This window comes from Colletotrichum graminicola, assembly GCF_000149035.1.
Source record: "Colletotrichum graminicola M1.001 genomic scaffold supercont1.85, whole genome shotgun sequence".
Taxonomy (NCBI): domain Eukaryota; kingdom Fungi; phylum Ascomycota; class Sordariomycetes; order Glomerellales; family Glomerellaceae; genus Colletotrichum; species Colletotrichum graminicola.
The window spans coordinates 85,033-108,767 of NW_007361089.1; the positions used below are offsets into that span (position 1 = coordinate 85,033).

The following is a 23,735-nucleotide window of genomic DNA, read 5'->3' on the forward strand; positions in this document are numbered from 1 at the left end:
GGTCGCACTTGACGCAGTTTTTTGGCTCCGCTTCGCCCGGAAGATGCAACCACCAGACGCGCTGCCCAAGGATGGATGGCATGCTCCCCCCCCCCCCCCGCGTTGCCAGCCCATTGGGCCTCTCCACCATGGAACAACGCGAGGCATGTCTCCAGCTCTGCTGTCCTCTGGTGAAGAGAGCCTGGAAACCCTTGCATTGAGGCTTTGCTAGGAACGCATGGGTATCATAACGCTCCGCACCTTCGCAAAGCCCCTCCTCCTGCTAACATTTCCGTTTCCGCAGCCTACACACAACCTTTGCCTCCTGCCCCGGCAAGGACCGTCTAAATCAGCTGATGGCTCCTCAGTCTTCACGTATGTTGCGTTGTTACGGCAGCCTGCTACCCGGCTGGGATCGGTACCAAGACTGTGAGTATCAACCTCAAGCAAGGAACCCGCCATTCCGCCGCTGAGCAGAATGGCCACTTGTCATCCCTACCCTACAGCCTGCTGTGTGCAGATAAATACCTATAAAGACCACAATTCCTCTGACTTCGTTCAGTCTTCTATACTCCTAGATAAATCACCACTCCAAAGCCATCTTGGCCTACACATATCAACACACGACTCATCCATCGCTTGCACACCTCCCTCTACAATGACCGACAAGGAGGCCGAGTCCATCAGCCCCTATGGCCCAGCCCGGTCAACAGTCAAGGGCGAGCCGCTCTCCAAAGAGGACATCGAAAAGTACAATGACTTCTTCAAGGCGAGCTTGTACCTGTGCCTGGGTATGATCTTCCTCAAGGAGAACCCCCTCCTCCGGGAGCCTCTCAAGAAGGAGCACATGAAGTTAAGGCTGCTCGGCCACTTCGGATCCGCTCCCGGTCAGGTCTTTACCTGGATGCACTTCAACCGTCTTATCAAGAAGTACGACATTGACTCCATTTTTATCTCCGGCCCCGGTCACGGCGCCCCCGCTGTCCTCTCCCAGTCATATCTCGAGGGCGTCTACTCTGAGGTCTACCCCGACAAGTCAGAGGATATTGAAGGCATGCAGAAGTTCTTCAAATCCTTCTCCTTCCCCGGCGGCATCGGCTCTCACGCCACGCCCGAGACTCCGGGTTCTATCCACGAGGGCGGAGAGCTCGGCTACTCCGTCTCTCACGCCTTCGGTGCCGTATACGACCACCCCAATCTCATCGCGCTGACCATGGTCGGTGACGGAGAGGCCGAAACGGGCCCCCTGGCCACCGCGTGGCACAGCACAAAATTCCTAAACCCCATAGTTGACGGTGCCGTCTTGCCAGTCCTGCACTTGAACGGCTATAAGATCAACAATCCCACCATTTTGGCCAGAATATCCCACAAGGAGCTCGAGAACCTGTTTCTCGGCTACGGTTGGCAGCCTTACTTCGTCGAAGGTGACGATGTCGACACCATGCACCAGGCCATGGCGGCCACCATGGAGCACTGCGTCCTCGAGATCCGTAAGTTCCAGAAGCAGGCCCGCGATTCCGGCAAGGCCTTCCGCCCCATCTGGCCCTTGATTGTGCTCCGCAGCCCCAAGGGCTGGACTGGTCCCCGCAAGATCGACGAAAACTACATGGAAGGCTATTGGAGAGCTCACCAGGTGCCTGTTCCCAGCGCGGCCACCAACCCCGAGCACCTTAAGGTTCTCGAGAAGTGGATGCGCAGCTACGAGCCCGAGCGGCTCTTCAAGGACGGCCGCATCTCGGACGAACTCAAGGCGCTTTGCCCTACCGGCAACCGCCGCATGAGCGCAAACCCGGTCGCCAACGGTGGCCTTCTCAGGAAGCATCTGAAGCTTCCCGACTTCAGGAACTACGCCATCAAAGTCGACAAGGCTGGCGGCACCACCGCTGCTAGCATGAACAACATGGCCACCTACCTGAGGGACGTCATTGCCCTGAATCAGACCAGCTTCCGACTCTTCGGGCCCGACGAGACCGAGTCCAACAAGCTCGGTGCCGTCTACGAAGCCGGAAAGAAGGTCTGGATGGGCGAGTACTTTGAGGAGGATGCCAACGGAGGTAACCTGGCCCCTGAGGGACGCGTCATGGAGATGCTCTCCGAGCACACCTGCGAGGGTTGGCTCGAAGGCTACATCCTGACCGGACGTCACGGTCTGCTCAACAGCTACGAGCCGTTCAGTAAGTCACCCAATCGATCCCCTACGTATACCATTCTTGGTTAGGTTCCCCGCTGACCGTTTCTAGTCCATGTCATCGACTCCATGGTCAACCAGCACTGCAAGTGGATCGAGAAGGCCCTCGAGGTCGAGTGGCGCAACAAGATCGCCTCTCTCAATATCCTCCTGACGGCCGTCGTCTGGCGCCAGGACCACAACGGCTTCACGCACCAGGACCCCGGCTTCCTCGACGTCGTTGCCAACAAGAGCCCCGAGGTCGTCCGCATCTACCTGCCGCCCGACGGGAACTGTCTGCTCTCCACCATGGAACACTGCCTCGCTTCATCCAACTACGTCAACGTCATTGTCGCCGACAAGCAGGATCACCTACAGTACTTGACCATGGACAAGGCGATTGAGCATTGCACCAAGGGCATCGGCATCTGGCCGCAGTTCAGCACCGACCAGGGTGAGGATCCCGACCTCGTCATGGCCTCGTGCGGCGACATCTCGACCCACGAGTCCCTGGCGGCCATCGACCTGCTGCTCCAGCACTTCCCCGACCTCAAGATCCGCTGCGTCAACTGCGTCGACCTCTTCAAGCTCATCTCGCACGAGGACCACCCGCACGGCCTCACCGACGCCGAGTGGGTTGCTCTCTTCACCGACGACAGGCCCATCATCTTCAACTTCCACTCCTACCCTTGGCTGGTCCATCGCCTCGCGTACAAGCGGCCCGGCAATATGAACCTCCACGTCCGCGGCTACAAGGAGAAGGGCAACATCGACACGCCCCTCGAGCTCGCAATCCGCAACCAGACGGACCGGTTCAGCCTCGCCATGGACGCCATCGACCGCATGCCCCAGCTGCACAACCGCGGCGCCGCCGCCCGCGAGACGCTGCGCAACCAGCAGATCGCCGCGCGCATCGAGGCCTTTGAGACGGGCATGGACCCTCCCTTCCTCAAGAACTGGTCCTGGTCTCACAACGGCCTGTGGAAGCAGACCGTGTCCAGAATCACCAGCTAGATCCGGTTGCCTGACAAGGTTGCTCCCGTCCAAATTTCCAATATTTGATTTCATATTTACCGATTGACGAAACGGCGTTCCTCGAACAGATTGGGAAATGCCAAGATTTGTGGAATTCCCATAAGAAATGGTCTCACGGCGGTGGTACATGTTGCTCTCTCTCTCTCTCTCTCTCTCTTACTCAACGAGTTTCTTCTTTTTGGTCTTTTTTTTTTTCAACTGATAAACTGCACTCTTCTCCAATGTTGGGTAAATTACATACATGCATGCGCATCACAACACTTGGCATAATTGCTATGCAGTGCTTGGCGAACCAAGTGAAACCCTGCGGGTGCATCTCGTTAATCAAGTCCAATATTCATAGCGCGTTCTTTGGTATCTAGTAAAATAACTACGCTCTCGCAGAACCAGGCCCCCCCTCTCCCTCCTTCTCAATATCTGACCGCCTCGACGGAGAAGGCATGTTGACATGGAGCGATGACTTTGTACACTGATATCCCTTTCCCGCACTCCGGTACAAATAGGTTGCCCGGAGGAGAGAGCTGATGCGCTCTCGAGACTCCTTAAACGCCCTCCTCCCTTCCTGCTGTTTTTCTTTTTCCTCGATGCCCTTTTTGCACATGATAAAAACCCGCCTTGGAAGGGGAGGAAAAAACCACTCTGCTTGACTCGTTTGGCGTGGGTAAAAGGTCCCTTTGCCACAGATCCTTCACACGCCTAGCAAGATTACCAGAAAAGGGAAAAACAAGAAGAAGGGGAGGAAAAAAGACAAAGGAAACAAGAACGAAGGGACAAGAAGAAAAAGTAAAAAAGATGACAAGGGAAAAAAGAGGACAGTAATACTCGCGGAAAGAGGGAGAAGAAAAGAAAAGAAAAAAAGAGAACAATCTTGCCGCCGCCCCTCCCGTAACATCTTTTTTGCCTTCATATAGCGTGGCGCGTTACACCGTCATGACGTTTCATCGAGCCCCCTCTCCCCGTGTTGGCCATCGCCATATCGACGTGCCCTTCTCGGTCCAAGAAGCTACTTCGGTGTTCCTGCACGCCCGACATCGCCTTCTTGGGCCCAGCCTCTCCACCCAACCCCGTATGCCAATAAGCCTCTCTCTCTCTCTCTCTCTCTCTCTCTCTCTCTCTCTCTCTCTCTCTCTTGCGGCGTTTAGGCTCACCAGCACCGAAGCTTCCTCCATATCGACCCCATGCTGGTCCTGCCGCTGCGACTCGAGTCCCCTACGCCCGAGCCGTGCTTCTCGTTCTCGCTGCCTGTGGGCAGGGGGCTCAGGGGCTTCGTCATGCCGCGGCGGTCCATCTCCATGTTCTCGTTGACGCCCAGCTCGGCCATCCGCCGGGCCTCGACCACGCGCCGGACGATGAGGGCGAAGGTCTCCTCGATGTTGACCTCGAGCCGCGCGCTCGTCTCCATGAAGCCGCACCCATGCCGGCGGGCCCAGTCGAGGCCCTGGGCGGCGGACACTTCGCGGGACTCCTGTAGGTCGCACTTGTTGCCGGCGACGATCTTGACGGGCGGGACGGTCTTGGCGCCCGGCGCCACCGAGACCGTGTCGCGGTACGAGGCAGGGGTGAGACCGGCACGCTTTGCGCGGTCGGCGTTGTCGAGGCGGGTTTCGGCCTCCATGTCGATCAGGTCGTTGAAGTACTGGAGGGCGTCGAGGGAGTCGCAGGAGGTGATGTCGTAGACGAGCAGGAAGGCGTCGGCGCCGAGGTTGGAAGAGGCCCACATGCCGCGGTATTCCTCCTGGCCGGCCGTGTCCGTCAGCGACAGGTGGTAGTTCTGGCCATCGATCTTGCGGGTGATGGAGTACGAGTCCTCGATGGTGGGGTCGTATTCGGAGGTCCACTGCGAGCGTACGAGGCGGAGGGTGATGGAGGACTTTCCGCAGCCGCCATCGCCGCAGATGGTGATTGAGATTGGTACCGGGGGTTGCTGAGAGGTTGACATTGTGTGATGGATGCTGGTTTGATTTCCCTCGTGATCTCGGAGGCGAGGTCAGTTGCAGGTATGGATGTCGGCGGTGGTGCAAGTCGTCGTCGGGTGTGTGTCGTCACGCGTCGCGTGCAACCGTGTGGGAATTGTGAGCGTCGGACTTTGGACTCGATTGGTTGGCGACGCAAGTTCCACGATGGGTGTTGAGCGAAGCGAGATCGAGGGTAGTGGAGTGTGAGCAGGTCCCCGCAAGGTGTTCCCAGGAGGACACCAAGCTTTCTCGGAGGGGTCAACACACGTGTAGTGAAAGTTAAATATGGAAAGAATGACCAGTCGGGCAACAAAAAAAGGTAGGCGAGGTCAGAAAAGAGACGGACAACCTTTTTTTTCTTTTAGGTGGTAGGTGGTGGTGCTGCGGCTGTTGTTTCGCTTCGTTTTGGCTCTCAGACCACCACGCGGGCACGGTTTGACCTTGTTACTAGTCCAAACCAGGATCGAGTCAAGGAAAGGAAAAAAAAAGAAGAAGAAAAGAAAGGGTTGTGGCGTCAGGTTGGCGGGAGGGGCCTCCCAAGAAAAAAAAAGATCGTCCGTCTGGGACGGCGTGCAATAATAGGGCGGGGTGAATGGAAGAGATGGAAATCGATGCAGGAGTCGTGTGGGTGAGTGAGTGGGTGCGTTTGCCCGAGTGGTATTGTTCCGGCAGCTTCTCTGACGCGGTTTACGTCGTGACGCAAGTGTGATTGTGTTGCTCGCGACGGTGTTGAGTAGTGTAGATGTGGTAGGTATTGGAGACTTGGTCGTTGGGAGGTCGGAGGTTGGAGGTTGTATTTGGAGATTAACGTTGGGGATATTCGGCCCGTTGGGTTGGCGGCGCGCGAGAGACGGAAGCGTTGCAGTGGGAAAGCGGATTGGAACGCCACTTGGGATGGTGGTGGACGCAAATAGTTTTTGAAAGGGCTTCCTCTGTATATGAGGTGCGGGTGAAACAAACCGCTTGCTTTTGTGGTGGGAGAGGAAAGCTTGCGCAGGGGAAGGAGGAGGGGGGTGAAAGGGGAGAAGGAGGAGAGGATTTCGTTGGTCAATCGCGTCCAACTACCAAGGTAAGCAGCCTAGGTAGGTAGCGTGCAGATGCGGGCGACAGATGGATAGCTAGATGGATGCTTTGGAGGTGCAGGTGAGGAGGTGCGAAGGAGATGGATGATGTTGGCTGAGCTAGTTGGATACCTATATGATGTGATGACGGTGTGCTGGGATTTGTTATACCTGCAGGTAAGGCGTGGGTGATGGGGTGAGGTGGGTGGCTTTGCGTATATGCGTACACTATATGTGTGGATTATATGTAGGTATGTGCACGGGTTGTGTGTGTGTGAAAGGTCGAGGTTGATCGAAGGAATGATGGTGGTGGTGGTGGTTGGGTTTGGATTGGATCGGATTCGTAGGTTTAGGTATCCGTATAGGTAGTGTCGGCATGACGAGACTGGGCACCAAGGGCAGGATTGATTGATGAACATGAACATGGACATGGACATGGACCCCTTTTTTGGGAGGCGGGAAGGCAAGAAAAAGTCCGAAGAAGAGGTAGTAGTAGTAGTAGTAGTAGTAGTAGTAGTAGAGGGTAGTATCCGTAGAGTAGACATTGCCCCCCTTTCTCAGTGACCGAGTTAGTCAGTCAATTATTCGGTCAGTTATGCAGTCAAGTCAGAGAGACTACTCCGTACACTACACTACACTTGGTCCTTCAGCTCGTCGACGGAGGGGAGGCGAGACAGGGTGTAAGATTCGAAAAGCAATACCGGCCAGACCAGACCATACCATGCCATGCCAGGGGAAAGGGCTGTTGCTGTTATTGTTCCCATCCTTTCTTTCTTTCTTTCTTTCTTGTCCGTCCTTTTCCCTGGTGTTGCTCGGCTATTTTTTAATGATTTGATTATTGTGTTTTATTGCTCTTCCCATTTGCCGTCGGCGGCATCTGGGGCCGGAGAGGAAGAGAGCATAGGGTTACTTACTACCTAGTAGCTAGCTGTGGGTGGTGGGTATGGATGGATGGATGGGTGGGTGATGTTTACAGGCCCGCCCACCTCAAGAGAAATGGGACGGATGCTCGAGCCTCGTAGTCCCCTCTTTCCGGGAAATGATGGGAGGAGAATGAGTGGTACCAGAGGAGGGATGAAGCTTGTTAGACGACAACAGGAGCTTCGATGGACATGTCCAGTGCTGCGCAGCTCCTCTTTTCCCAGCCGCTGCGGCCGTCGGCCACTTTGCAGAATGGTCTCGTGTGTTTGACGTCGCGGGATGTGCCAAGTGTGATGAAATATGCAAGAGAGAACGGGTGTGTGTGTGTGTGTGAGAGAGAGAGAGAGCGATGTGGTGCCCCCAATATGTGCCGTATGACGACGAACGACCGAACGAGCCTACTACACTAGGTACCTACCTATACGGAAGTATACCATGTCAAAGATGCTGGCTGCTCGCCTGGTATCACTGTCAGTGCGGCGACCGGGGGGGTGGAGAGTTGCCACCACAAGTGACGGAGAGATGGGAGACGGTGTGGACAGAAACGTGATAGAGAGAGAAACGCACGCGCGTTACTATTCTTGCTATTGATAGGCCAAGGGGAGGGATGGATGGTGGAGAGGATCTGAGCGCCAGCATCGAATCGTCACAACGGCACCTCCTAATCGAGCAAGTGATCAAAATCGAATCGTTTCCCCATAGCATTCGTCCTATAGTGTATAATACCTAGCAGACGGGACATTATTCTCGGAATGACCGTGGGTAGGGGAGAGAACCCCCTAGATGATATCGATTAAGTAATCAATCCAATTCCGCTTGCCGTGCCCCCCCCCCCCCCCCCCCCCCCCCCATAAAACAAGACATGTCACTGGGTTGCAATGATGGCAGCACGAGGCTGGACGCCGGCTGTGTCGTATTTGGGTGTGAACTGGATGGGTTGGGTGTTCCAGGTGGGCGATGATGCAAAAGTCTTTAACGTCCTCAACCACTCCTTTCCCCCCCTCCGAATGAGGCAGATGATCGTCCATGACCACCTGAAGGGGAACCTCAGGAGGAGCCGGGGCCGCCAGGAAACAGGAATTACCCGTCGATGAGATCGCCCCCTTCCCCCAAACACCCCTTTCCCCCATTCCGCCTAGCTGGTTGAAACACGCAGCTTGCTCCCCCCCATCGGGCGTTGGTGGCGTTGATGCCCTGCCGAACGGACAGCAACGTCTTTTTACCATTTTTTTTTTCTTCCTTTCCTCGAGGACCCATTCCGTGTGAACATGATATGCAATGCAATGCAAGCCTGCTCGTGCTCTGCAGGAATGATGGATGGATGGATGGATGGATGGATGGATGAATGAATGAGCATCTTCAGCGCGGATGTCATGGACGCCAACATTTGGTCGTTTGCTCGACCAGGAACTGGGCTCCGTATCCAGGGCGGTCCTTCAGCTTCCGGGAGAAACGAGACAACCGATGTGAGACGTCGTTGTCTCGTCCTTCATCCCCTCCCCTCCTTTCTGGGGCATTCTGTGTCTTTTATCCGCCGCCGAACATGATACCACGTGTGTCTCTCGGCAGCAGACGGGGTTCCCTCGTGGTCGCCCCGCAAGCCAAGGCACGTTGCCTTACCTTACATAGGCAGCTTGATATACGTTATGTAGGTACCGGTAGTGTAGAGCGAGCGTACGGATACGTGGCGCGTCAAGGTACGTCCCGCGCTCGCGCCGTCTGACATGCAGCAAAAGGGGGGAGTGGAAAGGCTGCAACGGCAACCAGGGCATGTGCATCCGCGGGGAGGGGCACGGCGACTGCAAACCCCTCTTAATTTTTATTTAATTTATTTCCTGCCTCTTCCCTCTTGTTCCTCTTTTGCAAAAAGAAAAAAAGAAGAAAAAAAAAACTCCTCACTCGTGCCAATGCCCCGACGTCGGTGGCGATGACCATGCCCGTTTCAACACGACGTCAGGTGTTACCTACCGAAATCCATCACGTCTGTCGTCCGACGCTTGACCCTTTTACAGCAGTTTGCATCTTAAAAAAAAAAACAATAGGGCGGATGGATGCTGAGCGTCTCATGACGTACGGTGACGAAGACGGCCTTTCCCCCCCAACGGGCCTGAGCCCCCTCCTTCTTCATTTACAGAATCAAATCCAAGAAATGACGATCCAATGAATCGGCGGCTCTTTCCCACTTAGCACTTGCTTAGATGAAATTCTTTTTTTTATAAAAAAAAAAAAAGGCTTGGTCGAGTATCTCTCCCCAAATAGACGCGCACGGACGAGGCCTGGTTGCCCAAAACGCCCACATCGCATCTACATCTACATATAGTACGCAACCCCGTGGCAGCGTCAATATTCTGCCGCGCACGGTATTTGCTGTGCCCTTCCAAGCCATTTTCGGGCTGTTTAATGCGCCCAATGGACCCAAAAAAAGCCTGTCGCCGTTTGATGACAAGTACGTTTGCGTCGTCGACATGTGTGAGTGGAGGAACAAGGGGGAGGGGGCCAGCACCAGCATGGAGACATTACGCTGATTGCAAAGCCCGCGAGCGAAATTCCAACACGCTCGATTCGTGTATCCCTTCCCGGCGCATTTGGCAGTTGGAATGAGGTCTTCTCGCGGCCTCGGCAAGAGGGGCCATCGGCCATCTCGGCCGGCACTTGCGGTGAGTAAAACATGGCTGACCCGAGGGCTTGGAACGGGGTTTGGATGGGGTCGATGGATTGGCTGATGGATTGCGCTGCGCTGCGCTGCCCTGCCCTGCACTCCCACGCTCATTCCTGCAGTAGATTCGCGCAGCCCTCCGGAACCCTGGGCTGAATGTGAGGCCTCTGTCGTCCGATGAGCTCTTTGAAAGTACGCTTGAGAACTAGAAAAACAAGGGACGATGGCGCAATCGTTGGTTGCAGTGCGGCGATGCATCGATGATTGGAAGAAACGACCGTTGATTATCAAATCCGTCGGCTCCCCGGCGGCGAGAGCGCCTAGCCCGTCTGCCCCTCCTCCCCCTCCCAAGCCGAGGGGGGTTCACGCCACTTTGCTCCGACGTTCCGTCATGGGGGACGTACCACGGCCGGCCGTTGAAGAATTTCCTTACCAGTGACTGACTCACCCGGGAGGCGACAGCCAGGGCAATCAATTTAAGGGAAACATTTCGGAGCTTATATCGAATTCGCCGAGAAGTTTCCTGTGAAGCCGGAACTTGGGGGGAAACTCTCTTCACCGATAGTTCATCCCGGCGGGGTTTTCTGGATTTTTCGTTGATTATTTTTCATCATCTTTTTCTTCGTCTAGTGGGGCCCCCTCCAACATTGACGTTTGCGAAGCCATCATGAACGGCGCACATGGCACAAACGGCATAAACGGGCACCATGCCGCCCCTTCAACTCTCAAAAGAGCCCAAGAAGTCGAGGATGTAAGTAGCCTGGTGTTGTTAGTGGGCGGTGCACTTCCTGCATCCGATCCGTCTGACTGACACGTCTCCCCCTTCTCCCCCTGCCTGCAGCTACTCGACGCTGTCAAGGCTCTGATCGTCCCCTACATCAGGGTGGCCGACGAGGCCGCCGGCCAGAAACCCGGCGGCAACACCTCCGTCGACATCCAAGGGGTCCCGCGCAACGTCTTGGTCGACACCCACAAGCCCGCTGCGCTGGCCGAGAAGCTCAAGTTCTCCCTCCCCGAGGGCGCTGGCCTCGGGAAGGATGGCCTGCTCGACGTCGTGCAGAAGATTCTGAGCTACAGTGTGAACACCTGGGACCAGGGCTTCATGGACAAGCTGTACGCAAGCAACACTCCGGTATGTCGGCACCGTCCGAACCTGCCGAGAGCTGAGCTGACGTGCTTCATAGGTTGGCCTTGTCTCCGATCTCCTCCTCTCTGTTCTGAACACCAATGTGAGTTGTCTCTTCGTATCCATCTCGTCAGGGCCATTGTACTGAACCCGCAGTAGAGCCACGTCTATCAAGTCTCGCCCGCGCTCAGCATCATAGAGAAGGTCACGGCTCGAAAGTTTGCGAACCTGTTCGGCTTCGACGGGCCCCGCGCAGGCGGCGTCACCTGCCAGGGCGGAAGCTCTTCCAACCTGACGTCCCTCGTCGTCGCCCGCAGCGCCCTCTACCCGGAGACAAAGACCTCCGGGAACGGCTCGCACGACTTTGTCGTCTTCACCAGCGTGCACGGCCACTACTCGGTCGAGAAGAGCGCCCTGACCTGCGGGCTCGGCGCGTCGAGCGTCTGGGCGGTTCCCGTCGACTCCGCCGGGCGCATGATTCCCGACGCCCTCCGCGAGCTGGTCGTCCGCGCCAAGGCGGAGGGCAAGACGCCGTTGTACGTCAACTCGACGGCCGGGACGACGGTGATGGGCTCGTACGACCCGTTCGAGGAGATTGCCGCCATCTGCAAAGAGTTCAACCTGTGGTTTCACATCGACGCGAGCTGGGGAGGCTCGGCCGTGTTTTCGGCGGCGCAGAGGTCGAAGCTAAGGGGCTCGCACCTGGCCGACTCGCTGACGGTCAACCCGCACAAGATGATGAACGTCCCAGTGACGTGCTCGTTCCTCCTCACGCCCGACGAGAAGGTGTTCCACAAGGCCAACACCCTGCCGGCGGGCTACCTGTTCCACAACGTAGACGAGACCGACGATGTGTGGGACCTGGCCGACCTGACCCTCCAGTGCGGCCGCAGGGCTGACAGCCTCAAGCTTGCCCTGGCCTGGATCTACTACGGCGCCGGCGGGTTCGAGCGGCAGATCGACCACGCCTTCTCCCTGGCCGAGCACCTCGCGACGCTGGTCGAGCGAAGCGGCAACTTTGTCCTCGTCTCGCCGAACCCGCCGCCCTGCCTGCAGGTCTGCTTCTACTACGCACCGGGTGGCCAGCTCGCCGAGGACTCCGAGACGAACACCAAGCGTACCGGCCAGATGGTGGCGAAGCTCATCGGGCGTGGCTTCATGATTGACTACGCCCCTGGCGAGCGGGGCAGCTTCTTCCGCGTCGTAGTCAACTGTCAGACCCTCAAGGGAACAGTCGATGGGCTGTTCAAGGCCCTGGAAGAGGTCGGCAAGGAGGTCGCAGTGTAGAAATTTTGACCTGGCCGGTCGTGGGAGCTTTTAGATGACATGGATGACGAGAGCCACGGATATTAGACACGCACATATATGGCCTGATAGAGACATATACCGAGAGCCATCAGCTTGAGTTTGACAAAACTGAGCCGGGAACATTTACACACGAATAACTCCGAGGGCTCCTAATGGCACCATCTGCCAGTTCTAACGAAACATGATCCCGTAGAGTTAGTTCAAGAAATCGGGACCCAGAAGCTTCGCATGGAGCGATCGATGTATAAAGTTTGAGACTGAACGGACGAGCAGGTGCGGACAGGGGTCTGGGCGGTGGGGTAGAATGGCGATAAGATAGATGATAAGATAAGCAAAAGGTTTTTTCTTTTTTTTTCTTTTTTTTCCTGCTCGAGAGTTCAGCGTCGTTTTCATTGCGACGAGTCCACTGCTGCACCGTTTCTCCACAACTCAACCTGCACTCTGCACCAATTCAAACCTCCAGTCACGATGCCGAAGCCAAGAACGAAACGACAAGCCATTCGCGACGAGCGGAAGAAGAAGAGGAGGGAGACGCATGAGGAAACCCACGAGGAGAACCACGACGAACGCCAGTCCAAGCGGAGACGGGTCGACGGCGAAGATCGGGACGAGGATGAGGACACTCAGCAACAGACGTACAACGATGCGGGCGACCACCCGCAGCCGTTCCATGGTAACGGTCCCGAAAAGGAATTCTTTGGCATGCTCGCGGACGAGGAGCAGGAATACTTTCGCCGCGCCGACGAGCTGCTCGAGCTGAACCAATTCCCCTCCCCCGAGGAGCGCCACGTCTTTCTGCAAAACGTCTACAAGGAGGCGCGGGGCAAGGAGCTGAAGCTGGCCAGCAGCCAATCATTGTCGCGCCTGATGGAGCGCCTGATTCTTCTCTCGAACACGAGGCAGAAGAAGCAGATCTTCAACGCCTTTGCCGGCCACTTCCTGTCGCTCGTCCAGCACCGCTTCGCCAGCCACTGCTGCGAGAAGCTGTTTCTCGAATCGGCGCCAATCGTGACACAGGAGCTGGGCGGGATCGTCCCGGAGACCGAGGGCAACTATGACGAGATGGAGGTCGAGGAGGACGCCGAGCCGGACAACACCATGGAGAACCTCTTCCTCATGACGCTGGACGAGTTTGAGGAGCACATGGGCTTCCTCCTCACGGACCGTTTCGGATCACACACTCTACGTGTGCTCTTGGTTATTCTGTCGGGCCGCCCATTGGATGACTCGTCCACAAAGTTGCTGCTTAAGAGCAAGAAGAAGGAGTACATCTCCGTCCAGGGGGCCACCGGTGCCTCGGACGAGCTCACCCACCAGCTGAGAGCCGTCCCGGAGTCCTTCACCCAGGCCACCAAGAAGATCATTCAGGACGCTGTGGCCGGCATGGACTTCACCGCCCTGCGCGTCCTGGCCAAACATCCTACCGGCAACCCTCTCCTCCAACTCTTGCTGGAGCTCGACATCTCTCTGAATCACAAGAGCGACAAGAGCTCGGCAGCGGCGAGCAAGGACACCCTGCTGTACAGACTGCTACCCGACGCTCCCGCGTCCCTCGCCGACGAAACCTCGCAGGCGGCGGACTTTGTCAACAGCATGGTCTACGACCAGATCGGGTCCCGCCTCCTCGAGACCCTCATCACCAACTGCCCCGGCAAGGTCTTCAAAGCGCTCTCCCACAACTTCTTCGGCGACCGCATCGCGACGTACGTCCGCAACGACATCGCCTCGTACCCCGCCCTCCGCGTCCTGAACCGCTTCAGCAAAGACGACCTCGTGGAGGCAGTCAAGAAGATCATCCCCGTCGTACCCCTCCTGGTGTCCAAGGCGCGGTATAACGTCCTCAAGACCCTTTTTGAGCGGTGCGATGCGCGCGGTGCCTACGAGGAGAAGAGCGCCCTCACCAGGGCGCTGACCGACGCCCTGGGCCCCAACCCGAAGGACCTGGTCCCGAAACTGTGCCACCTGGTCGAGGACGAGTCCGCTGACAAGGACCAGTTCCAGCAGTCGCCCCAGAACAAGACCGCCGTTGCCGCCCACGGCTGCCACCTCGTGTCAACTATGCTCAAGACCCCCGGAAACGCCTCCAAGGTGGCCCAGAAGTCCCTCGTCGCGCTGCCGCCCGACCTCCTGGTCAAACTCGCGACCACAGCGATGGCGTCGACGACCGTTCTGACGACAGCCCTTGCCAGCCCCGCGGCGCCGCAGAACGAGTTCTTCCACAAGGCCCTCGTCGGCGCCCTCGCCCCGCACGCCGCGGAGCTGGCGCAGTCCCAGTTCGGCCACAACGTCATCAACGCCATCGTCGAGATCCCCTCGCGCGGCACGGACCGCTGCGTGCCGTTCCACGTCAAGCAGACAATCATCGCCTCGCTCGCCGGCCACGAGCGGGCGCTGCGCGACTCGTGGATGGGGCGTAGCGTGTGGCGGACGTGGAAAGGGGACATGTGGAAGACGAGACGGTCGGACTGGGTCAAGTGGGCCAAGGAGGTGGACGGCCCGGCCGAGGAGACGAAGCTGAAGCCCTGGGAGAGGAGGAAGCTGGAGCAGCAGAAGGGCCCCCAGCCAAGGCAGCCGCCCAGGGAGACGGCGAAGGAGGACAAGGAGTGAATGGAGCGCTATTTTGTATGATACCCGCCATCGAGATCCAATCGAACTTCTTACCCTTGACCAATCAAGATTGCTCCGCGGTCCCAGCTCGCCCGCCGCTCATTATGCATGGTTTAATGTTATTTCATATTTGTATATTGTATTGCTTTCTTCCTTGTTGGTTTATTTCCGTCGTCGCCAAGCCGGAGGGGGGGCGGCGACATTGGAGAAGCTCATTGACACAAACGAACTCATCAGACCCCCCCCCCCCCCCCTTCAAGGGCATGGGATGGCCCCCGGCTTTGTGTTGGGACAACTTGGTTCTTCTTTGAACGCTTGCCTGATGAGACATGTTCGTCTTCTTGTGTAGAAAGGGGCCGCCGGCCTACGTAGCGCGTGCACGCGACTAGACGAATGGGCTGCATGTGCTGTGCCCGTTGCTGCCCGCCCCTCCATGAGTTTGGCACGGTCTGGCTTAGATGTAGCCTTCTAAGGTAATGTAAGCCGCAGGGTAAGCTGGCTCTCCGGCCGTCGGGCCCTGGTCCTGGCCAAGGCGTATCCAGACCCCAAGAAGAAGGGTCGTAGTCATCGTGGCGCGATGGATGTCAATGCTGCGAGAAAGTATAGATCGGACGGGGAACCTTACCCGAGCTCACGACCGGCAAATGGACTTGTTTTTGATTCCCCATCATCGAGCCTCTCCTAGCTGCCTTGGTCACCTCTCCACACTCACTTCCGGCGCGATACTGGCCTCATCTACACCACCCCGGACAGCCAAGAATCTTCCCCGTCCGACTTGCGTGGTTCGATGAGAACCTTCCCTCGGAGGGGGGCCTGATGCCATTCTTACGCTCTCCTAGGATGTGTCATGACAAGAGCGAAGCCCTTGGGCATCTATGACCCCTGTCTTGGCACCGACAGCTCGTTATAGCTCCTTTCATCCCCCCTCGCCCCTTTCTTCCGTACAGCGCGAGACCGGTTCGCCCCGATTAACACGATGCACCACCGCAGCCTGCTGCCCCTGGTGCTCTTCTGCATCGCGGCCTCCGCGGCTGCGTGCCTCCCCCGAAGATGCATCGTCGCCACGTCCCGTGAGACCACGTCGGACGCGGCCGCCATCGCCGACGCCTTCGCGAGGTGCGCCAGCGACGCCGAGATCATCTTCCCCGCCGGCGCCGAGTACAGGGCGTACGAGCCCGTCGTCGCCACCAAGCTGAGCAACGTCGTCATCACCGTCGACGGCAACCTGAGCCTGCCGCGCGACATCCCCGCCCTGCAGAAGCTCGTCGAGGTTAAGGGCGGCCGCCTCACATGGTTCCGGCTGGGCGGCACCAATGTGCAGTGGATCGGCTCGTCCAAGGTACGTCCCCGCCCTTGATCGCCTCCCCCCCTCCTCTCCCCCTCCCGCGTTTGACATCTCGGCGGCGGCGGCGGCGGCGGAGGGTGGGAGGGAGAAACGAGCAGGCGCTCATGCCGTCTTTCGCACAAAACAGCCCGACGCCGGCTGGATCAAGTCGTACGGCCAGGCGTGGTGGGACCTCAACAGGCCCGGCGAGGCCGGCACGCCCAACCGCCCGCACCTGATGCAGTTCAACGTCACCAACGGCGTGATGCGGAACGTCAAGTCCATGAAGCCCATCGGCTGGAGCTTCTCGATCGAGGGCAGCAACATCTCCATCTCGGACGCCGTCGTCGACGCCCGGTCCGAGGACGGCGGCGGCTTCCCCTTCAACACGGACGGGTTCGGCGTCGGCGCGACCGACGTCACCATCACGAACAGCAGGATCCTCAACGGCGACGACGCCGTCGCCGTCACCGACGGCGCGAGGAACGTGCTCTTCAAGCAGGCGACCATCGGCTTCCAGACGCACGGCATGAGCGTCGGTTCGCTGGGCTCCGACGCCTCGTCCTCGGCCGACGTGCAGAATATCCGCTTCGAGGACGTCACCGTCCAGGGCGGCTTGTACGCCGCCCGTTTCAAGAGCTGGATCGGAGGAAAGGTAATGAAACATCCCCTCCCAGTCCAACTGACCTGCGTGGTGGTTAACTCGTGGTGAAGGGACTGGCGAGGAACATCACGTGGAGCAACATCCGCGTCGACAACGTCACCTTCCCCATCTTCGTTACACAGAACTACCAAGACCAGGCAAGCCCGGGCTGTAACAGGTCAAACAGCTCGTCCGTCATGATGGAGGATTTCACCTGGGAGCACTTCTCGGGCAACATCAACACCTACAACCCCGGCGATGGATCCTGCACTACCAACGTACGTCTTGTCCATTCACGCTCCTCCTTGATGCGGAAAGAGTGAAAATTTCGATGCTAATGATGGTGGTCGATAGCCTTGCTGGTACAACTCAGGTCTCGTGAATCCCACACACACGGAAGCCGTCATCATCGGGTGCAGTGATGGGAAGTCTTGCAGGGGCTTCCAGACGAGGAACATCAGGATTAATCCGCAGAGTAGGACGGTGCCAAAAGTCATCTGCATGAACGCGGCTCCTGATCTGAACCCCAACTTGGGATTCGAGTGCGCCAACGGCACGTACATGATTTCGCACTAATGGCTGTCCGGCGGTACAGCGTGAATTCCAGCGCAGTAACATAGAGCTCGTAGTAGTCAAGTGGTATTCAGTCCAAAGAGCGTCTGTCTTTTCATACAAGGGGACACCAATATGAGAATCGGCTGGGGCTATCTAGCTCTGGCTCATTCTGTCCGGTGACCATGGCTCTCCAGCTCCTCAGACCTTATGCGTCCTTCGGCTCAAGGGGCAAGTGATGCCCTGTGTCCGGTAGAACCATCGCGAGCTCGTCCACAGTTTCTCTTCAGTGTCCATCAGCTGGATCTCAAATCTCGAGACGAGGGATGGCACGATCTTGTAGAGTTCCACCATACTCAGGTTCCGCCCAAGACAGATGCGCGAGCCGCCACCAAAGACGATGTCGGCCGCGTTCCACTGCCGCATGCGAAGCTTGTAAGCCTCGTCGTCTTCGGAATCCTGCTGCAATCACCGCTCCGGGCGGTACTCGTCTGCATCCTCCCCGTAGACGCTCCCGTTGCGCCCCAAGACGTACGGGTTCATGCCGACGAGGGAACCAGCCGGGACCACCGATCTGTCCGGGTGGGCGAGGCCGCCCTCGGGGACGATGCGCTCCATCGTCATGGCGACGGCCAGGTGTTACCGTAGCGTTTCGCGGCAGACGGCTTCGAGGTAGGGAAGCGCGCGAGCAGCCGCGTGCGGCGCCGGCTCGTCGCCGGGGATGTTGGCGACGATCTCGGACTCCAGTCGCTCCCAGATGCGGGGGTTCTTGAGGCAGTGGTAGAAGAGCGCACGCATGGTGGTGGCGGTCGTATCAGCCCCGGCTAGCACTGTACCCGTGTCGAACCGCCGTTCACCCTGCTCGCCGCCACTGAGCCCGGGAACCTCAAGGGGAACTCACAGTTGAGAAGCAGATATCCAATGATAGTCCCATTGTCGACGATTTCGGGATGTGTTTCCCTAGATTCGATAAAGTACTGCAGAAAGTCCGGCTTCTCGGGGTCGAAACCGTCCTCACCCTTCAGCCGCGCTGTGAGGCTCTCAATTGCGATGCGGGTGACTTTGGAAAGATTGGGTGGCCCGAGGTGGTAGAGAGGGTTCTTGTCCAGCAAGTGATCCATCCACGGCATCTGTCCGCACATGCTGAAGTAGTCAATCGTTTGGTCCCCGATGGCCAAGGTGCCGTCGAAGTCGCGGCCCTTGTCCATGTAGCCGAACTTCTTGCCGAAGGTGACGAGGCCGACGAGGTCCCATGCATCTGCGCGGTCATTTGATCAGCGAACGAGCACGTTTTCCCAGCACCCTGCAGCCCGGCGACGAACAGTAAGACAGCCAGTCCCCAAACAGGCAGGGCTTGCCAGTGTCGACGAAGCGGCGCTCGAGATGGTCGCAGAGCTCGGCAATGCTCTTGTCCATGAGCGGCTCCATTGTCAACACACTAGACATCGCGTGGTGGCGCACGACGGGCCTTTTGAGCCGCGCGTGCTCGGCGTTGTCGGTCTCGCTGAACATGTGGTACGTGATCTTGCCATCGATGATGGTGCTACTGTTCTTGTAAAAGTCGGACTGGAAGAGCCGTGTGGCGTCAGCAGGGGGGGGGGGGGGGGGGCAGTCATTGTCCCATCCTTCGGTATGTAAGCAACCCACCTTCTTCCATTTGATTTGGGTGCCATAGATGACTGGCCAACTCCGGATAGTCAATGTCCAACAGGTTGGGTCCGAGACGCACGACTGGGCCGTGCTTCTCGTGAAGTCTTTTGACCCGCGGAGCGTAATCGGCGGAAACGACTTGCCACAAGCGCCACAGGTTTGTCCATCCTAATGGGCGTTAGAGGTCGGAATGATTTCATATCATCTCCACAGAGTTATACATATGGAAGAGGGAAAGCTCGTGGAATAGGCGGTACAAATCTTACCTGCTCGGACTGGATAGCAAGCTACAGTTCAGACCGGGGGCAACAGCGCCTTACAAACCTGGTCTGGGGAGCCACTTGGCCTAAACAGGACGGAAGAGATTGTAACAGAAACTCTTAAGATTTAATTATAGTCAGTAGTCCACTTAAGTGCCCTTTGCCCTTGACAGGGACGTCTAGGCGTTAAATACTTAAATATCACGGCGGTAATACTGTGTTAGTTTAGCACATAACTATATTTCCTATTATAAGAATTTAAAGGCAAAGAGGAAAGGAATCTACACTAGGGGGCTAGTAGTCCTACTAGCTATTATATAGCTATTAATTCTATTTATAAATCACCTAATAGTTCCTATAACTAGGGGTTCTAGTTCCCCTGCTCTTTAGTAGATCCTTTAGTGCTATAAGGCTTACTAGCTACTAGGGTAGGGGTGTACTAACTACTAAGGCTAGGGGCCTTAGCTACTAAGGCGTAAGGTATAGACTACTATAGCTATAGTATACTTACTACTAAGGTATAAGGTATAAACTAGCTACTAAACTATATTATAACTATATTCTTATTTATATATCCTCTATATAACCCCTCTAGCTATAATATTACCTTTTTTTATAAGCTATATTATTTATAATATATATTTAGCTTAAGTTTCTAAAGTATATAAGATTAAATAAGGTTTTAGTAGCTATAAGTTAATTTTTTTTTATTTTTTTATATAAATCCTTTTATTAGAAAATATTTTTTTAAACTAAAACTATTATAAGATAAGGTAGTAAGTGCCTATAGTTAGGAGATAAATAGATAGTAAGAACTAGATACCTAATATATATATAATACGTTATATATACCCTAAGTATATATCCCTTTAGTAAGTAACCTTTTATAAAAAGAGGGTTAACTATAAATACACTTACTATCTATTACCTATTTTATTTTATATTATTTATTTAGCTCCTTATTATTATTTATCTTACTTTACTACTTTACTATTACGCTTTACTTTTATACTATATTACTTTATAACACTACTATAGCCTAGCTTTATTTTAATAGAACTATAATAGCTATTAAGAAGGCTATAATAAGTAGTAGTATAATTATCTTAATTTATACTATTTTATTACTCTTACTATTTTTATTATTTTTATTAAGTTTTTTTTTTTTACTACTATATAGTAAAGAAATATATACACCTTAATAAAAGTAAAAAACTTAAAGATATAGTATACTAAGAACACTTTAACTTAAATAAATCTCTAACCTTAAGTAATTCTATATATAGCTTTAAGAAAACTTAACCTATAAGATTACTTAGTAGCTACCTTAAAGCCTTTATAATAATATATAATCCCTTATAACTATAGAATTTAATAAGGATATACTATACTACTTTAGTAATAACTAGTAATAAGGCTTTTAGTTAGATATTAGCTAGCCTAATAACCCTTTTTAAATTAAAAGCACCCTTTATATAGTAAAAAGGATTATTAGAGATATAAGAATTAACTTACTACTCTTATTAAGACTATATAGTAAAGTAAAAAATATCTAACTATCTTATAGTAACTTATAAAGCTCTTAGTTATTTAAAAACCTAGTTATATTAAAAAAGAACCTAACTAAGTAAATACTACTTACCCCTTAAAAAAAGCCTCCTTAATAACTACTATTAAATAAAGATATTATAATAAGTAATACACCTAAATAAAAAGAAAGTATCTCTTTAAACCTATTATCTTTAAAGTAAATAAAAGCTACTATAATAATATAGTCTAAGTTAAAAAGTAAAAAATAAGAAATTATAAGCCTACTAAGCTATAATATTACCTTATTAGTAGGCCTACCTAAACTATAGGTTTTTACTATATTAAGCTAATTTCTAAATAATATAAGTTATTATACCTAAGGCTAATAAAAATAAGATATATACTTACCCTTAAGGTAGATATAATACTTACTACTTTTAGCCTAAGGTTAAGTAAAAAATATAATTCCCCTAAGTTAGTACCTTAGTAAGAAGGCTAGTACTATAACTATAGCTACCTAATTAGTAAAGTTAGAGTTAATAGTAAAATAATTATAAGAACGCTAGAACTTAATAAGTGTAGCCTAGTTATAAAATAACCTTAGCTAGTAGGGGTAGTAAAAAAGCCTATAGTTAACTATTATTAAATAGTAAGGATTATAATAGTTACTTTATTAATTATATAATATGTTATATATATCTAGTTAAAATCCTATAGGAGTAGGGAAATCCCCCTATTTCTTAGTTAGGAAATCCTAGAGAAATCCTAGCTATATTTTTAGTAGATTTACCCTAAAAGTAGGGCCCTTTTACTACCTATTCCCTAATTATTTACTATAAGGTAACTATATATTTACTAGTTAATTTATATATAATTCTACTATATTTAATACACCCCCTTAGCGCTAGTAACGTAGTTAATTACTATAAAGCCTGCACTAAATATCCTTTATATATAGCCTATTTATTTATTAATTATCCTTTAATATCCTATATGTTTTCCTCCTTTATCTAGTAGTAAAGCTTTACTTTATTATTAGCTAATTCTTACTATTAATTTACTTTAAGATACACACGTTAGTTACTTATATTTAATTAAGCTATAAATATAGTAAATTATAGCGCACTCAGCGCCTTTATTAACCTATTAGCTATTAATTTAGTAGACTTCTTGTATTTAATAGTAATCTAATTTACTACTACTTCTTATTATAGCTAGTAGTTATAAATATCTATATACTATAGCCTTATTTATAGTTAGATAAGCTTCTTAGTAATAAGCCTAATAGTCTAGGTATTATTATAGCTAATATAAATAGTTAGTAGCTATTTAGTAGCTGCCTGCTTATTAAGTAATAATTTAGTTCCTATTTACGTTAATAGTTAAATACTTAGTATAGTAATTAATCTACTAGTAAAGAGCACCTCCTTTATAGTAAATAATAAGGCTAGTAATTTAGCCTTAGTAGTTAATATTATTACTATATCTTATTTATTAGCTTACTAAGAGATAAGCCCTCTAAATAGCTTTAGTGCGTATACTTATAAGCTGTAATAGTTTAGTAAGTTATTAGTAAATAAGGTGTTTAAAGTAACCTCTAACGTATTATCTTTACTACCTAGCGTTACTTTATATTTAAGGTAAAGGTACTATATTTAATAGAGATATCTAAGCACTTAATTTATTACCTTTTAGTAATCTAGATTTAGATTATAGTTAAAGCAGGTAAGCTAGCTAGCTATAAAAGTAACGTCTAGCTAAGTTATTACTACTATATATAAGATTATCTTTACCTTCTTTTAATATTAATTAACCTCTTATAATAAGGCTATATATTTACTAGGTAATAGCTTAGCCTTTACTATAGGTAATAATTTGTTATATTTATATTTATTATTTATTAGTAGTAGTTTTATTATTTTATTATAATATACTACTTATAAAAGCTAGAGATAATAGTTACTTTAGTTATAAATTACCTTAAGGCTAAGGAACTACTATAATAGGCCTCTGCCTTTAAGGTAGTATTATTACTAAAGAGCTACTATCTTATTACTTACTTACGCTTTATCTATATAGTAATAGGCTAATATATAGTTATTAATATAAAAAAAGAATATAATATAATTCTTCTTCTAACAGTAGTTCTTACTAAGCACTTAGTAAAAGCCTTATATAGTAAGTCCTTCTTTAAGGTGCTTTTACTATAGTAGTAGTAATTACTAAAGCCTATAGAGTGCTTTTAATAACAAGAAGATCTAGCTAGTAATTTAGTAGCCTAGAGGTATCTCTATAAATACTACCTTATTAATAGTAGTATAAATAAATATATTTACTATATTATATTAAAGTAATTCTAAATTAAAGTAAGTAGCTATTACTATAAGTATTTTAAATAATATACTTACTAATATAGCTATATAGGTATCTTATAAATCCTTTACTTATTAGTTACTATAAATAATAAGTTTTACTTTAAATTTAGTTAATTAACTATATTTATTAAGCTTATAGGTATATACTTAGTAGTAGCTAAGGATTTAATACCCTTTAGCTACTACTTATAGCACTATTACTTAAGATTTTAATATTTTATATCTATATAGATATACTTTTTTAGCGTCTTTAAATTACTTTTTATATAGGTAGCTTTTTAACTATCTATAGATTAGTAAAGAGTGTAGTAACTTCTAATATATACTTATTAGCCTATAAAGTCTAGTAACTCCTCTATTATATACTAGTAATTTACTAGTAACGTCTTTATAATTATTATACTTATTAAGTGTTATATAGTTAATTAATTCTTAGCTATAGGCGCGCTTTAGCTAAAGGTAGTAATCTTTACTTGTTAGTTAACTTTATAGTATACTAGACTATATTATCCTTATAAGCTGCCTTATATATAGTTTATAATTTTTAAAATATAAAGTAAGCCTTATAAGGAAAGCAGCCTTAAAT

At 51.5% G+C, this 23,735-nt stretch overlaps 6 protein-coding genes across 6 annotated transcripts; 4 read left to right on the forward strand and 2 right to left on the reverse strand.

Moving 5' to 3' along the window:
- Positions 1-637: 637 nt before the first annotated feature.
- GLRG_11385 (XFP domain-containing protein) lies at positions 638-3,160 on the forward strand (the record flags this gene model as incomplete). Its single annotated transcript, XM_008102069.1, has 2 exons — positions 638-2,153; positions 2,220-3,160. The coding sequence occupies 2 exons, from the start codon at positions 638-640 to the stop codon at positions 3,158-3,160; spliced, it is 2,457 nt and encodes an 818-aa protein (XP_008100260.1).
- Positions 3,161-4,325: 1,165 nt separating this feature from the next.
- GLRG_11386 (Ras family protein) lies at positions 4,326-5,120 on the reverse strand (the record flags this gene model as incomplete). The annotated part of the gene is made up of 1 exon (XM_008102070.1): positions 4,326-5,120. One exon carries the CDS (start codon positions 5,118-5,120, stop codon positions 4,326-4,328), a length of 795 nt encoding a protein of 264 aa, XP_008100261.1.
- Positions 5,121-10,441: 5,321 nt separating this feature from the next.
- On the forward strand, positions 10,442-12,187 carry GLRG_11387 (uncharacterized protein; the record flags this gene model as incomplete). Its single annotated transcript, XM_008102071.1, has 4 exons — positions 10,442-10,525; positions 10,616-10,906; positions 10,959-11,003; positions 11,060-12,187. The coding sequence occupies 4 exons, from the start codon at positions 10,442-10,444 to the stop codon at positions 12,185-12,187; spliced, it is 1,548 nt and encodes a 515-aa protein (XP_008100262.1).
- A 489-nt stretch (positions 12,188-12,676) lies between these two features.
- GLRG_11388 (pumilio-family RNA binding repeat domain-containing protein) lies at positions 12,677-14,815 on the forward strand (the record flags this gene model as incomplete). The annotated part of the gene is made up of 1 exon (XM_008102072.1): positions 12,677-14,815. The coding sequence occupies one exon, from the start codon at positions 12,677-12,679 to the stop codon at positions 14,813-14,815; it is 2,139 nt and encodes a 712-aa protein (XP_008100263.1).
- Positions 14,816-15,791: 976 nt separating this feature from the next.
- GLRG_11389 (glycosyl hydrolase family 28) lies at positions 15,792-17,358 on the forward strand (the record flags this gene model as incomplete). The annotated part of the gene is made up of 4 exons (XM_008102073.1): positions 15,792-16,154; positions 16,288-16,794; positions 16,854-17,060; positions 17,137-17,358. 4 exons carry the CDS (start codon positions 15,792-15,794, stop codon positions 17,356-17,358), a joined length of 1,299 nt encoding a protein of 432 aa, XP_008100264.1.
- Positions 17,359-17,535: 177 nt separating this feature from the next.
- GLRG_11390 (benzoate 4-monooxygenase cytochrome P450) lies at positions 17,536-19,151 on the reverse strand (the record flags this gene model as incomplete). The annotated part of the gene is made up of 7 exons (XM_008102074.1): positions 17,536-17,793; positions 17,845-17,908; positions 17,978-18,164; positions 18,236-18,592; positions 18,657-18,900; positions 18,982-19,013; positions 19,064-19,151. The coding sequence occupies 7 exons, from the start codon at positions 19,149-19,151 to the stop codon at positions 17,536-17,538; spliced, it is 1,230 nt and encodes a 409-aa protein (XP_008100265.1).
- Between the last annotated feature and the right edge of the window lie 4,584 nt (positions 19,152-23,735).